The sequence below is a fragment of the Quercus robur genome, chromosome 1 (assembly GCF_932294415.1).
Source record: "Quercus robur chromosome 1, dhQueRobu3.1, whole genome shotgun sequence".
Classification (NCBI taxonomy): domain Eukaryota; kingdom Viridiplantae; phylum Streptophyta; class Magnoliopsida; order Fagales; family Fagaceae; genus Quercus; species Quercus robur.
This window is the reverse complement of record NC_065534.1, coordinates 2,746,685-2,762,028: the sequence shown is the minus strand read 5'-3', so window position 1 is coordinate 2,762,028 and position 15,344 is coordinate 2,746,685. Positions and strand designations below refer to the sequence as shown.

General features: G+C 34.9%; 2 protein-coding genes across 11 annotated transcripts; one reads left to right on the top strand and one right to left on the bottom strand.

Annotated features, from left to right (window-relative positions):
- LOC126715733 (sulfhydryl oxidase 2) lies at window positions 1-9,770 on the top strand. Of its 2 annotated transcripts, none has more exons than XM_050416503.1 (12): window positions 1-545; window positions 1,065-1,089; window positions 1,181-1,273; window positions 3,755-3,936; window positions 4,802-4,871; window positions 4,978-5,046; window positions 5,137-5,210; window positions 5,293-5,443; window positions 7,159-7,199; window positions 8,239-8,385; window positions 8,676-9,152; window positions 9,314-9,770. In XM_050416503.1, the coding sequence occupies exons 1-11, from the start codon at window positions 301-303 to the stop codon at window positions 9,139-9,141; spliced, it is 1,563 nt and encodes a 520-aa protein (XP_050272460.1). In that variant the 5' UTR covers window positions 1-300; the 3' UTR covers window positions 9,142-9,152; window positions 9,314-9,770. The 2 variants fall into 2 exon arrangements, with proteins under 2 accessions (XP_050272460.1, XP_050272468.1); XM_050416511.1 differs by having other exon boundaries at window positions 2-545; window positions 8,676-9,104.
- Window positions 9,771-10,598: 828 nt separating this feature from the next.
- On the bottom strand, window positions 10,599-14,934 carry LOC126715745 (uncharacterized). Of its 9 annotated transcripts, none has more exons than XM_050416569.1 (8): window positions 14,734-14,934; window positions 13,782-14,099; window positions 12,211-12,282; window positions 11,979-12,046; window positions 11,715-11,865; window positions 11,447-11,527; window positions 11,268-11,357; window positions 10,599-11,134 (listed from the first exon to the last, which is right to left on the bottom strand). In XM_050416569.1, exons 2-8 carry the CDS (start codon window positions 14,031-14,033, stop codon window positions 11,042-11,044), a joined length of 807 nt encoding a protein of 268 aa, XP_050272526.1. In that variant the 5' UTR covers window positions 14,034-14,099; window positions 14,734-14,934; the 3' UTR covers window positions 10,599-11,041. The 9 variants fall into 9 exon arrangements, with proteins under 9 accessions (XP_050272526.1, XP_050272493.1, XP_050272507.1 ...); XM_050416536.1 differs by having other exon boundaries at window positions 13,782-14,151; window positions 14,730-14,933; XM_050416550.1 differs by having other exon boundaries at window positions 14,730-14,933.
- Between the last annotated feature and the right edge of the window lie 410 nt (window positions 14,935-15,344).

Genomic DNA, 15,344 nt, shown 5'->3' with positions numbered 1-15,344 from the left:
GCATTCATTCATTCAGTCAAGTCCAAGGCCAGGGGAGAGGGAGAGAGAGGGACAAGACAACACAAGCACAAGCACAAGCACAACAACAACACAACTCCAACCTGAAATTTCACATTCCTCAAACAAACACTGATTGTAAAACACTAGCTAATTTGCTTCTTCACGCAGATCTCAGTTATTACAAAACACACACACACAAAATCTCAAACAAAACTACAAAACTACATAGTACACAAACCCTAGTCCATAAACCAAAAAAAAAAAAAAAAAAAAAAAAAAAACAAAGGTTTCATTCCCCACATGTCTCAGCTGCTGGTTTTGAATCTGGTTCTGTGTCTCCTGCTCTTCTTGATCCCAAAAACGACATCGTCGTCTTCGCCGTCTCGGTCGCTCCTTCGTTCGATCGAAGACAACAATAAAAATGACAACGTCGTCGCTGATCTCCACCCTCACGATTACGCTGTCGATATAAACGTCACGAATTTCGATGCTGTTCTCAGAGACACGCCTGCCACCTTTGCTGTCGTCGAATTCTTCGCTCACTGGTCTGTTTTTTCAGATCTATGCAATTTTAAATAATTTGTATAAGGTTGTTTGATAATTTCAAATGTTATTTATTTATTTATTTTTTTAATACGAGCTTGCAACTAAGACATGGATTTTTAGATTTTGAATTATGGTATAGAATGAATTCTGAGGGAATACTTTTTTTTTTTTTTTGGTGAGAAATAGTGTTTGGTCATTGGTGGTGTTGAAATTTGTACTAAAAAGTAATTATTTTGAATGAAATTGCGTTATCTAGGTAGCTTATGAAATAGGCAATCCATATAAATATATTAGCTGATTAAATAATTTCAAATGGGTTTTTCTTTAATTAAGAAATGGTTTACTACTTTTCCAATTAGTCTGTTGAAGATCCATAGCCGAGCTGACCCCATGGTTTTGGGAATAAGGCTTTGCTGCTGTAATTGCGTGCATTTGTTAAAAAAGTTAAAACGAACTTGGATATATGTATGTCTTGTGGAGTTTGATTTTTATTTGACATGGTTTAATTGGTCTGGCAGGTGTCCTGCTTGCAGAAATTATAAGGTATGATATGCTGAAATTTGTGATCAATAATTCATAATGAGACGCTGTATTATTATTTGTTGTTGTGTTGATTGAAAATAAATTTGTGCAGCCCCATTACGAAAGAGTTGCAAGGCTTTTTAATGGACCTGATGCAGTGCATCCGGGGATCATATTGATGACTAGAGTGGACTGTGCATTGAAGGTATTTATGCTGCCAATTTTCTTAATTACTTTCTTCACAGGGGGTCATATTTTATTATTTTTTGTGTGGGAAATGGGAATTACTTTCTTGATATTTTCTTTCTGTGGAAGATATTAGTGCCTTTTTCCTATCCTGAGAATGACTACTGAATTTTTTGGAGGACACAATCATAGAAATCCTCCATCTCTAAGTAAACCCTTGATATATTTTTATTATGTATCTAAGTATCCCATAATTTCTTCAGATTTGGAACTGATCCTGCCCATCTACAATTTCATGTCACTTTGAAATCCTATAAATTGGAAGTATGAATTATACAATTATACTATTGTTTGATTGCTAGAGAAACAATAGAATATTTTCTTTTGTTGCTCTGGCCAGGAAATGGGTTTAATTTTTTTGTGTCCATTTTCAGTTTTGTTCTTATCTCCTTTTAAAATCCAATTACCGACACTATTGTGGTTATTGGATTTTATTGGTTTTTCTCCATGTTGGAATTGATTTCATCCATTAATCATTAACTCCAATCTGATTCCCTAATTACATGGAGTTGATGAATCATAAATAAAAAATGGATCCTGTTTTACAGGGTGCTAAACTATCTTTTATAAATGCAAGGTTAATTAAACTCAAACAAGTCCGGATTAAGTCATTTTCTCTATGTACTGGCTTAAATTCAATAGTACTCCTTTGACTTTTGCTGCCTGTGCTTCTTTGATTTTAGTGTGATCTTTTCATTTGTCCTATTGTGTCTGAAAGTCTGTCAAATCTGCTGATTGTTTGGAACAGATAAGCTTATTGATTGATGGTCATGACAAGTTATTCAGACTTCTTTGCATATTCATATCAGTAAAGCCACCAAAGGAACACAATAACCCTGTCTCAAATTACAGTTGTGCTAATAACTAAACCATCTGATAGACACAGCTCAACTGTAAACTAGAGAACTTGGAGTGGAGCTCTTCTAGCATATAGGCAATGAAGGATGATCTGCAGTGATATATTCTCAACAGCAGAAATATATCCTGCTGTAAATTTATAATACTCTCAACAGGGTTTGTCATGATTATAAAGAAATTTTAGATTGAAATTTGGGATAAACTCCTAGGTCTATTAGAAGGCAAAATCTGTGGCTTCTGTCACGCTTAGTGGATGGTGGGATTTTTTAGGGGATGATTTTTGTGAGAAACATGAGAATGATTTTTCTGAATATGCTGGTTTTGTAGGATTCTATCTTGCCTCGGTGGCTCCTATGCTAGCTCCTGTTTAATATTTTCCTAAAAGTTGTGAATTTCAGAACTGTTTTTGTCCCATTAGGAATTTATTTTGTCTATGACTCCTGTAGTTGAATTTTGTCTTTGCTCTTAAATACCATTACTTGGATCAAAATAATAGATGAGTACAATGTTAGAGCACCCAATCTAGAAGCCTAAGCTAGCAGTTGGAGAGGCCCAACTAGGTAATAACCATATCAAGTCCCAAACACAACCAATGTGGGATAACTTAATACCCCTGGTCCAACCAAAACCTAAATCGAGATAAATGGGCCTGATTGCCTAACCAAAGATGAAACAAAGCCTAACAAGCATGGCATGTCGAGTCCAAGAACAATCAAACTGGATTTTGATATTATGTTAGAGTATCCAACTTAAAAGTTTAAGTTAATAGGTGGAGATGTTCAGCTTGTACATGAGCCCCCATATCTAAGTCTCAGATAAACCAAAGTGGGAATGTGGTGTCCTATCATGTGAATCTAGATCTCATTTGAAGAATTTCCTTCACTTTAATGAGTGGTATCAGAGCTGATGGTTGGCAGAGTGAGTGTGAATAAGAGAATGTAGCTCGCATGATGGACCTGACTTGGAAGTCACAGATTCACAGGTTGATTAACCATGGTGAGTCCAAAGTCATTAGCTTGAAATTTGGTTTGTATGCTCTGACATAAAGAAGACAAAAACACTGTGAATTTGGACTTAGTAAAAAATTGCAATCTGGAACAGAAAGAAGGCAACAATACCTATAGTAATTTGTAATGCCTCCCTTCTTCTCAATTTTTTATTTTTGTTTTATTTTGGAAAGATATTTTCCTTAGTCATTTTGTTCCTTGACAATTGGATAACATTCATTAATATCAGTTATCAAATATTAACTTTAATGTTGATATTACTTATTTGAAAAAAAAAAAAAAAAAACCCTTCAATATTGATATGACTTATGCTGTCTAGGATTGGGCTCTTTTTGGGGAAAAAGAAGGGAGAGAGAGAGGGGGGGGGGGGGGGGGGGGGGGTGGTTTAACCATACCATTAAAGAAGGTAACTGAACTTCAGACAAGTAATCCATAACCATGATTGACCATCAACAGTATATTTTTCTATGTTTGATTTATTGCATCCCTCTTATTGGGTTTCTTAAATAACACTTAACTCTATTTATTTTTACTTGGTGGTTAGTCATTCTCCTTTCACTTTTTTGGCAGCACAGATAAACAGTAAACTTTGTGATAAGTTTTCTGTGGATCATTATCCTATGCTCTTTTGGGCCCCTCCTTCTAAATTTGTATCTGGTGGTTGGAAACCTAAACAAGAGAAAAATGAAATACGTGTTATTGATGATGCACGGACAGCTGATCGATTGCTTAATTGGATCAACAAGCAAATGGGCAGGTATGAGGTATTTACATCTATTTCTTTTCGAAGGTAATAATTCTATTGTACTATATGTTTTACTTGAAACAGGTATGAAGTTAGAATTTACTATTTCAATGTTTGATTTATGACATATACATTTAACTTTTTTATGGTGTGTTTTTTGAAAGTTCTCACACTTTGTATCTTTTTATTGGTAAGTTACACATGCACCTAGCGGGTGTTAAACCCATGACCTCACCCTTCATCCCACTACTATAGGAGGAAGTACCAGTTGAGCTATAGCTCATTGGTCTCATACTTTGTAGATTTGTGGTGCATACATTCAATGCAAAGGAAATTTGTCCTTTAACTAATGCCTTCTGCACAAAGATGAGTGCCTTATTTTGCCCCTAGTTAGAGAAGTTTCTCATTTGCTACTAGATACTAAATAGGGAAATTTTAAAATTAATGGAAACTTCAATAAGAGATCCACAATATTATCAACCTTTTATTATTATTTCCTTTCTTTGTTGACATATCTGGATGCTTAACAATGGGGTTAAGTATGTCTTGGTTTTTACTTTTTCAACTATGTAAATTGTCAAAGGAATGAGTATCATCAGTACTTGGCCAAATATTTTGTTTTATTTTTTTAACCAATGAAATGTGCCTTGTGCCCCCCCCCCCCCCCCCCCCCCCCCCCCAACTGCCACCGCCCCTCTCTCTCTCTCTTCTTTTCTGTGATTGTGAGGGGAGTCAGAATTCGTTTTAAGTAAAACAAAAAAGAAAAGTATGAGATATCTAGAATTACTTATGAAGGTCATTTTTATAACCAGATATTTTTAAAAAGGAATTGAACAAAATACTTGCTACTAATTCTAATGTGCTTTAAACTTTGCAGCTCTTTTGGCTTGGATGATGAGAAATTTGAAAATGAGCATCTTTCATCAAATGTGTCAGACCCTGGACAGGTCATTTGGGGAGCATTAAATATAAATTTGTCTGCTTGTTTTACAAATTAATGTTTCATCTCTATAAATTAAGATACTGACTCTTGCAACTTGTGAATTTTGTTAGATTGCACGAGCTGTGTATGATGTTGAGGAGGCAACATCAACGACCTTTGACATCATCTTAGAACACAAGGTATAACCTTTTGCTTTCTGGTCTAGCTTTATTGATCAAGCTCATTGGTATTAATGAATACTACCTCTCTATTTTATGCATTTGTTGCAGATGATCAAATCAGAAACCCGGGGTTCACTAATTAAGTTTCTACAACTTTTGGTGGCTCATCATCCTTCTAAAAGGTATAAGACTGAACTTTGAAGTACGCCACTTATCTCTGCCCAGCATGCTACTTCATTGTTTCACTCTAGATATATGTGGCAGGTGCCGTATGGGAAGTGCAGAGGTCCTTGTAAACTTTGATGAATTGTGCCCGTTAGACATGGACTCAACTAGTAAGAAGGAAAATAATGATGGAAAGGGTGCACTGGGGAATATTCAGATTTGTGGAAAAGAAGTTCCTCGTGGATATTGGGTAGACACTCAAAGGCCTTCATTTCCTTTATTAACATTTTTATTATGCTATTCTATGATTATATATAATGTATCAATATTATCTGTTGTACAGTCAGGGTTTAAGAGATGCTTTTCTACCTAGGTTTTCGTATTGGCTGATATAATCTTGATTCCATTTTAGAGGAACAAATATGTATCAACATTTTTTTTCCCAGTTACTTTTTATGATTTCTTTTACAATTGTCAGCATCTGGTTTAGTACAGTGGCATTGGCTAAACTTTTATCAATTTTGAATGTCATAAACAATAAATAATGCACTTCTAACTATAGATTCCCCCCCCCCCCCACCCTTCCTCTTTATGTAAGTGAAAAATATCATAAGCAGTAAGATTGCTAAGCTTCATTCATCATTGATGCAATCATGAGTGATGAGCAAATTCTAGATGCAAAAGATGGATGAAAGAGCATCAAAAAAGGGAAACTCTAATGCTGGTTAATTAAAGCTAGAAGTTATGTTAGAGTTTAATAATTTATTGACTTTTGGTTAATTACTATTAGGTTCATTTCGCTTATTCAAGTTAAATCTAGAATTAGGTCAGGTTTATGGGTTTTATGAAGGACTTTAGTTTTATGTTATGGGTCGGGTCTAGTTTTACCTTGATGTTCTTATAATTAAGGTTTGTTTGGAGTTAATCAAGCTTGGTCCACTTCATGAATTATGCTTAGGGATCAATAATCAAGGTCTTAAGTTTGTGTTGAAGGAAAAATAATAAAAATAAAGTCTTTTTGTTTCCCTTTTATTGCTTCTGGAGGGTATCAGTTTCAAGCTCCTTGGCTCATGAAATTCTATATCTCACTGGCATTAAAGCCTTTCCGGAAATTGTAGAATATTGTATCTGCAATGTTTTAATCCATATATGTCAGTGTATTTGGGTCCTCCAGTACTTCTGGCTGTTCAACTTTCAACCTGGCCTATAACTGTTATCATTGAATACTGTTTCTTGTACTGTTGTATTTAAATCAATGCAATTCGATTGGGTCAAACTTTGAGCTTGCTTATGAGCTTTTGGCCAGGACCTTTAACATAAGATAGTTCAAGTTAGATTCATAGAAATGCCCAATTTCATTCTGGAAATTAATCAATATTTCATGCATAAAATATGCTCTAAGCCTAGCAGATTCTGCTTCTGATGTTTTTCTCATTCTCTTGTCTCAATTTGAAAAATTAAATGAGATTTGTGAGAATATCATTTCAGACAATTCAGTAGACGTAAAATGTTGGATGTCCTGTCTAGCAATGAGTTCCTTTGATTTTGTGAAAACTCTTTTCACCCACTTATATGAAATTTTATGTAGTTGCTGATTTGATGATATTGAAAGCCTTGAGGGGGTTGAAACTGTATACAAATTTGATACGATTTGACTAATAATATTGGTGGATTTTATTGTTTGCCGAGCATCAGTGCTTAAGCCATTTATTGAGTCTCTGCTGAGGTGAGTGATGTGCCAAGTTAGTTTGGGATACTTAAATGCCTTGATAGTGAGATTGTCAGTTTTCAGATGCCTATAACTAGCTAGTTGTCTAATACCTTGGCTTTTGCAGTGAATATATCCATTCTTATGTTCTATGGTTATATGTTGGCTAGCTTGGTTCAGTTTTCTTGTGATGTTATTTTTTATTACTGGAAGCAAATCCCTAACCATTTATATTGTCTTTGCATGTTCTTTTGCAGATGTTCTGCCGTGGCAGCAAGAATGATACTAGGGGTTTTAGGTATGGTTTGTTTTGCATACTCCAAATTTTGATTAACGGTTTGGTTTTCTGAGCATGTATCTTTTTCACATTTTAATATTTAGAATTTTACACGTGGTTGCCTTCACAAAATTACAAGATCTCCCAGAGAAGTGAAAAAAAAAAAAAAACTGTACACCTGACCTTTTACAGAATTCTTCATCTAGGAGATACCTGGTTTAATGTGATAGGCATATATTTCTGAATTGCTGTTATAACTACACTTATCTCTATTTGTGTCATACATTGGAAGGAAGGATTAAAATAGACATTATGTGTGGAATGTTTCTTTTAGAAGCGCATAATGGAGATGTGGATAGTTAAATTTATTTTCTGCTCACTTATTTGAATGATTTAGAAGGAAATGCTGTGAATTCATATTTGTGAATACTATGTGGTGGGGATTAGTAGTTGGCTTTACCATTGTACCATTTTTTGATGTGTCCTAAGATGAAGGTGAAGCTACTGCTTATTGCTTTCTGGAAGTTTCTTCAGGAAACAAGAAATCCTTTTTTGTCTTTTTATGTTTTATGTGTTTTTTTGGGTACAAATGAAACGTAAAAGTAATTTATATTTAAGACAAATTAGTGTGTTGTGTGTGTAATGTATGAACACATCTTAAAAGTTAACTTTCAATTTGTAGTATAATTTTTTTTTCTTTAATATAGACAAAAGGAGACAATAAATTTCTTTTTGCTGCATGTGTTTCTCTTCTCCTTTTCTTCTATATAGTAAATTTTGATTTTGAGAGTAAGAAGGTGCTTATGAGATTGAGATGGTATCCTGATGGTGCTTTCCCATGATGTCATACACAGTTTTGCCTCCTGTACTACAAGTTTACAATTCCACTGATTACATGTTATTCATATGATTACCTGCAATCACTAATGCAAGTGCAAATTTAAACATTAGCTGCTGCTTTTATTGGTTGTTATAGCCTCGCCACTAAAGTCTCCTCCCAACTATGGGAATTATTATCAGTGGTATTCTTTTGACAAGAAGCTTTCTTCTCTTTCTGTAGTTGTGGATTATGGGTTTTGCTGCATTCACTCTCTGTGAGAATTGAGGATGGAGAGAGCCAGTTTGCATTTCAAGCTATTTGTGAATTTGTACACAACTTCTTTATTTGTGAGGAATGTCGCCAACATTTTTATGAGATGTGTTCAAGGTATGTGCTTCTAATAAATAATGCATATTTCGAAGGACAATTTTCCTCCAAACCAAAGGAATCTCCTACAAACCATTATGTGGTGATTCATATGACCATTCATGTATATTTTCATTAAATGGTTCATTATTGAATGATTAGAAGTACAAATGGATGGTCCTTTCAATTGCAATGTAGTAGGTTGGAAGAACTTCCCTCCAAACCAATTTGAAGGAAAATTTGTCCTATTTCAAATCCTTTAAGCTTCTTTCAGCTAACTTAAGCTAAAAGTGAATAGTTTTGATTTTCAGTGTCTCTAGTCCCTTCAACAAAACCCGTGACTTTGCCCTTTGGTTGTGGAGTGCACACAATAAGGTCAATGAGAGATTAATCAAAGAAGAAGCCACTCTACAAACTGGGGATCCTAAATTTCCAAAGATGATTTGGCCTCCAAAGCAGCTTTGCTCTTCCTGCCGTCAATCCCAAAGCCAGAGTGGAATTCAGTGGGACCAGGATGAGGTGTTCAAATTTTTGACTGATTACTATGGGAAAAAGCTAGTGTCTATATACAAGGACAAGAATAATCATGAAAGTGATAAGTCTGGTGCGGCTCTTGATGATTTGGTGGTCTCAACAAATGCTTTTGTGGTGCCTTTGGGAGCTGCATTGGCAATTGCTGTTGCTAGCTGTGCATTCGGAGCACTTGCTTGCTACTGGCGTTCACAGCAGAAAAGTCGGAAGTATTTTCACCAACTACACTCTTATAAAGAAATATGATAATTAGGAGGGTAATGAGCTCTTTCAAAAGGGTTTAAAGAAGCAAATCATAAGGAAAAAAAAAATGGGGGTGAGGGAGGAAAAAAAAAGAGAGCGAGAGAGCTAGAGAGAAGGGGGGTTGTTAGGAGGTTTTTTCATTTGCTTATTTTGTTTTTGTTCCGCAACTTTTCAGGCCAAGAAAAAGCTGGAACTAAAGATTGTTAGGAGGAAAAAATACATACAGGCAACAGCCAGGTTAAATCAGTCTCTGAATAGGGAGGGAGTCCAGATGAAAGACTTGTACCAAATACCCTGCTTGAGGTCCTCTTCTGTATCCTCTTTCAAAACCTTTTTTTGGTTTTCAATTAAAATGGACTGTACAGATTTTTATCACAATCATAATTTTGACAGAGAATCACACTAGATTTGTGCCTTTTTTTTTTTTTTAAATAAATTTTTTGAAGTTTACTTTTTGTTAATCATACGGACCTAGACGAGGGATTAGAAGAAGAGTAATGACCTTGTATGTACTCTATTTGAAATATGGAGTCATGATTGGCAACTCCATAGGATTTGGATTTGGACTTCATGCAGACTTTGACCTGATTGTTACATCATCCACTTATTAATAAAACTTGTCTTTCTTTGTATTTTACTTCTCTTTACTTTTTAAGTAGTGGTGACTTGTATTGGCGGCTTGAAGAAATAATGATCAATTCGTAATTATGACCCCCTTTCACCATCTTCTGGAACACTGAATAATGTTAAATTTCAGTGCTAGTCGGAAAATAGGGTGAATTACACATTTATAAGTTTGGAGTTATTTTCATTTTGATTCTTATTGTTTTATTTTTATCTTTTACAAATTGGTCACCAAACTTTCGGATCATGTTTTATGTAACCTTTTTTTTTTTTCTTCAAAATCAATCAAACTCGTACAGTATCCATTTTGTCTCTTGCTAAGAGAAGTAGCAAAGAAAAAGGAGAAAGAAAAGGAAAAAAAAGAGAGTCTAGAATGAGTGCGGAAGTAAATTACAAAATGACATCATTTATGAGTGTTAGGTCTCAATGACAATCCAGCTAACAGAAATAGCCGGAAGTTTAGGTTGTGTTGAAAAAAATTGATACTTAATAGACCAAAGTCGTAAAGTGCAAGTTGAAAAAAAGAAGATATATTCCCATTTGATGGTATGTGATAGATTTCTAGGTAAGACATATATCTCGAAAAACAAACGAAGTTAGAAAATTGTAATATCAAATCCCTGGTATGGATGGATGCATCATGTATGTGGTATTTAACTTTTTACAATTGTTGTTTCTGTGCTGTGACCATGTTTGGCTGTTGGAGACCTTCATAGCGAGAAATAAAAGAGGAAAGAGTGCACTAAATAACTTCTAAGAGGAGCATATCCTAATTTTTTTTGTATCCATGTGTCCATTAATAGGGAAACAGTGCAAAATGAGAGAAGATTTTGAAGTAAAAGATTAACTTATGCAGCTTGTCTTGCTTCATTAACTTGTTCTACTGACTAGTATCAGTCTTTGAGACATGAATGCCAACTGGGGTATTTACAATACAGACATACAACAATATTCTTCACCTTTAATACAATATTGGCTTGTATTCTTTTGGTATATCATATGTATATACAGTTGGGTACTTTTCTGACTGTACAAAGTATTCAGAGGATGTGCAGCAAGGGAAGTGCATATGTTAAAAACTACATCCAATAGAAATTTGCTCTATAATTGTTTAAAGTGTTGCCTCTTGGTCTGAGAGATGGCAAAGGAGAATCATACTTGTCCTTTGAAAGTATCTTATCCCAATTTCCATTCATTTCACCTTGAAACAAGACTAATATAAAGATTGGAAGATGCTACTAATCACAAGCCAAGACCAAATTTTCTTCAATTGCAGCGGCTACACCTGAACACGAATGATATGAGGCTGGGGCTGCAAGGTTGAATCCTCAGTTTCATCATCGGATGAAGCGATTGGTGAAATGGAAGGCTCCTAATGTCACCCACCAGAACAAGAAAATTGAAAAATAAACTTCAATGAGAATTGGCTATTAGATGGTTTAAGGTTGCAGAAAACTTTCAAAATTAGAAAAGAAGTGAAAGGTGATACCATAATAGGAACTAACCTGTTGGTATCTGCGGCGCTGGAGAAAAGTTACTGCTCTCACCATAATGTAAATTGGCAGGATAATTCCAGCTGTTCGTAGAAATAACAACTGCAAAGAATGGTATGCAATTGTACTTATCTACAACTGAGGTTTCATCTTTGTTTTCATGAAATGAAATGGCAAACGAAGAAGCTTACCATAGATAGCGGGAAAGAATAACCATTGCCTCCACTAATTATGAGAGGAAGAGTATGCCGTAAAATCAGAAGAACCATGAACTGCAAACAAGAAGCGCAATGGATCAATGATTCTGAAGAGGACTTGTTACAACTAGATCTAACCTATATATAGGTTAGACGTTACCATTTTTTTTTTTTTTAAGTTAGAGGTTACCATTTTAAAACATTGAATAGAATTTTTACACACACGCAGAGAGAGAGAGAGAGAGAGAGAGAGTGTATGTACAATGAGAGCAACTGAACGGAAACACATCAAACTTCTTGTAGTAGAAGCCGAGTATTCATCATAGTCAGGCTCTAGGAAACTGCGGTTAGCTGAAACCATTGCTATAACACGGGGACTATTTGAGTCCCTTCGATATATCTCCCAATTTCCCCTGGTAAAACCACCACATAAGTACATTGGTCAAGTTGAAAAAAACAAAAAAAAAACTCACATTCCAAATTAAAGGCAATGAAATATATATCAGAAAGTTCATATAAAGATTACCTAAAGTTCATTGGAACACGCCCAAATCGAAACAGTGGGGGAGGAGCAGTATAACCAGGCTTAAATTGCTGAAATTCAAGAATTCAATCTTAGTAATTAGCTAAATTTGTAATGATTGGGGAAATGCAAAATAGAATATTATACAGATAATGAAGTAGACAAAACTCACTGTTCAGTGAAGGAAAGGTGAAAATAAACTATTAAGAAGCATGACTAAAAGACCATAAATCACCTGGTGGCATATCTCGCACATAGTGTCACCTTTCTCATTACACCACCTTTGTACACATTTACGGTGGGCATACTGCAACAATCAAGAAACAAATGAATATGACAGGGACATTTTGCACTAAAACCAGTTATGCAGTGGCAAAATCAAATAAATAAGAAAGGCATGTTTTTGAACAAATCATACTTTACATGGTAAATGAAACCATCAGTTGAGTCCTCTAGTACTCTCATTCTATTGAGGTGAAATGAGACAACATCTCAACACTTCTCAAGCAACAATTTGAAAAGAAGACAAGAATTGCCAAAAATACTGGATTGATGGCTAAAGCTAAAGGAGCATTATAGTAGCCACCATGTGAAGTCTTCATTACCAAGTTAAGGAATATGCACCATGATTTAAAGATTCAGCCACAGTTACAAAGATTAGAAAAGTGATCTGCAATTAAAAACTCCCTAATTTAGACCTTTCTGTTTCATGATCCACATCCATGCAAAGCACCTCTTTCTAGTTTATGCTGGACTGTCTTAATCCACATCCAACACAAAGGCCCTATCTGTGACTCTATGTCAAACCCTCCCACCCCACCAAAAAAAAAGAGATTATTTGATGCTGGTGGGGTTGATGTGTACATGATGATTATGATGACAGCGTGCTAAGTCACTTAGATAATTGCATCTTTTGATATGTGAACATCAAGTTTACTTTTCCTACATGTGGAGAGGCCTATAAGTTTTTTTCCCCTCCTTTTTCTCAACAAGCATAAAAAAACTTGCGCATGCAAATCCAATCTTGTGAATTTCCCAGAATCATTACTTGCATTGATCAAAAGAAGCCAAAAGCTTAGCTTAAGTCCGTCAAGTTAGGAATTTTCGATTTTATATTGGTGATTTTTTTTTTCAGTCACGTGTGACATGTCAAAAACTAATCAATTCCATGAAGAGGATATATATATATATATATATATATATATATATTGTGTGTGAGTGGGTTGGGGGGTTGACTTGCTGTGTCAAGTATATATCAAGATAATAAAGGTCAATCTTTGCAAAAAATAAATTGTAGGGTAGCACTAAATCGATTTAGTTCTCTGGGTAAATTATATTTTGGTCCCTCAAATTTCAAAAAGGAAACAATTTAGCCTATTCATCTATTTTCCCATTTACATTACTATCAGCATCCAATATAAGGACTAAAATCGAACCAACCTCATATCTTAAGGGAGCAAAAATGCAAGCAAGAAATGAATGGAAAATAGATGGAGGGACGAATTTTTCCTTTTCTGAAATTTGAAGGACTGAATTAAAACCTTTTAAATCTAGAGTACCAAAATCGAACTTATCCCAAATTTCAGGGACGAAAAGTTTAATTTACCCCAAATCTTTTTAAGACTAATACCAAATCAATAAAACAACTCTACATACAACTTTGCTATTGACAATCAGTTAAATTCTGGGTTTGTACAAATCAACATGAAGAACATAAGGGACAGACTAGGAAGCCCAAAATACAAGTACTTAAACATTATAAAACAAATTAAAGGTTAGCATCGAAGGAGAGGGCAACTGACTAACCTTCAAGCTACCACAGCAAGAGCAGGGTGTCTCCATAGTTGAATCTTCATCCTCATCCTGGCATATCCTGCATTCCACCAATTTCCCAGGAGATGCAAAATCCACCTTCTTGGAAGAGTGACCAATTTTCTTCTCGTCAATGATTACCACTGAGGAAGTGGCTTGCAGAGACTTGTTTCTGCTCTCAATTGCAGCTTCTAATGTGGATTCAGTGATCAATCGATCCACCAGTAACACAAAGTGATCCCCCATCCTCAAATTATCAATACCCACCAAACGAACTAAAATCTTTCCAATGAAATATATCTGTATCCAAGCCTGAAAAAAATAAAAAACTCCTTGAATAAGCTCTTTTCCTTCAATAGAGTTCCTGGAAAACAAAACCAATTCTTATTAAAAACAAAGCAAGCTATTTGAATAAGGGAATCACCAAACAAAAAAGAAGAGCCAACATGGAGTTCTTTTTTTTTATTCAAAACAAAACAGGAGAAACTGGACCCCTCAAAGAGAGGACAAGGAGCACAATTTAAGGCTCAAAAAAATTTGCAAAGAATAAAAAGCAATAGGTACAAAGTTTTTGAAAAGGAGAAAGGAGTTTGAAAGTTAAGGAGGGAAGAAAGGGAAGGATTTAAAAAAGTGAGGTATCTTTATATATATGAACAATAAGAGGCTTTTATAAAACTGCATAACTAATAGAAAGCTGAACAATCAAAGAAAATAAAAGGAAACCCAATATAGAAAGCTTCTCCAAAAACATTCCAAAGCATAAAAACGAGGAAAAAGTACCCAGAAAGTAGAACAGAGAGGGAAAAGGAGAAAGACCCATGAAAAAAGAGTTCACCTTTTTTATGAAACAAAGAACTTCAAAGACAGAAAGTACAAGCACAAGGAAAGGAATTTATCCGAAAAGATAAGTACTAAAAAGAAAGGAATAGAGAAGAGACTTACTTACAAGAAGGGGATCGTATTTTCTTAAAGCAAAGAAAGCTTTCTCTTTCTCTCTCTCTATTTAGTATTTATCTATCTCTATCTTCTTTCTAAGTTTGTGAGGTAAATCTCTGTTTTGGAATGAAGCAAGAGATGGAGTGTTTTGGCTTGTCCGAACCCAATTTATAATACCAAAAATTTTACATTCATGGATAATTATTAAAATCTCTGTGTGTGTCTCTCTTTGGCCAAAAATGTAAACGTGGGTGTGTCCTATAATACATGTCTTGTAAGAGAGAGAGAAAGAGAGAGATTCCAACGGCAAGTCCGCGAGTGACACGATTGTCCTTGTACTTTACCGTTATTGCCGTTAAGACTACCAGAGAGTTACTCATCAATTTTCACATTCCTTCTCTTTCACTGTAATTAGTTTTTTTAATATATATTTTTTGCTTTATTCCCAAACTTAGGTTCAATTTAAGTTGTGTACCATAATTACGTTCTAGAATGGATACAGGAACTAGGTACTTGAATTAGGGATGACAACAAGGTAAAGTGGAATTGAATTATGAGCGTCCGTCCCCATTTTAAGATGTGAAAAATCCACGAGAGTATGATAGGTTGAATATAATATGT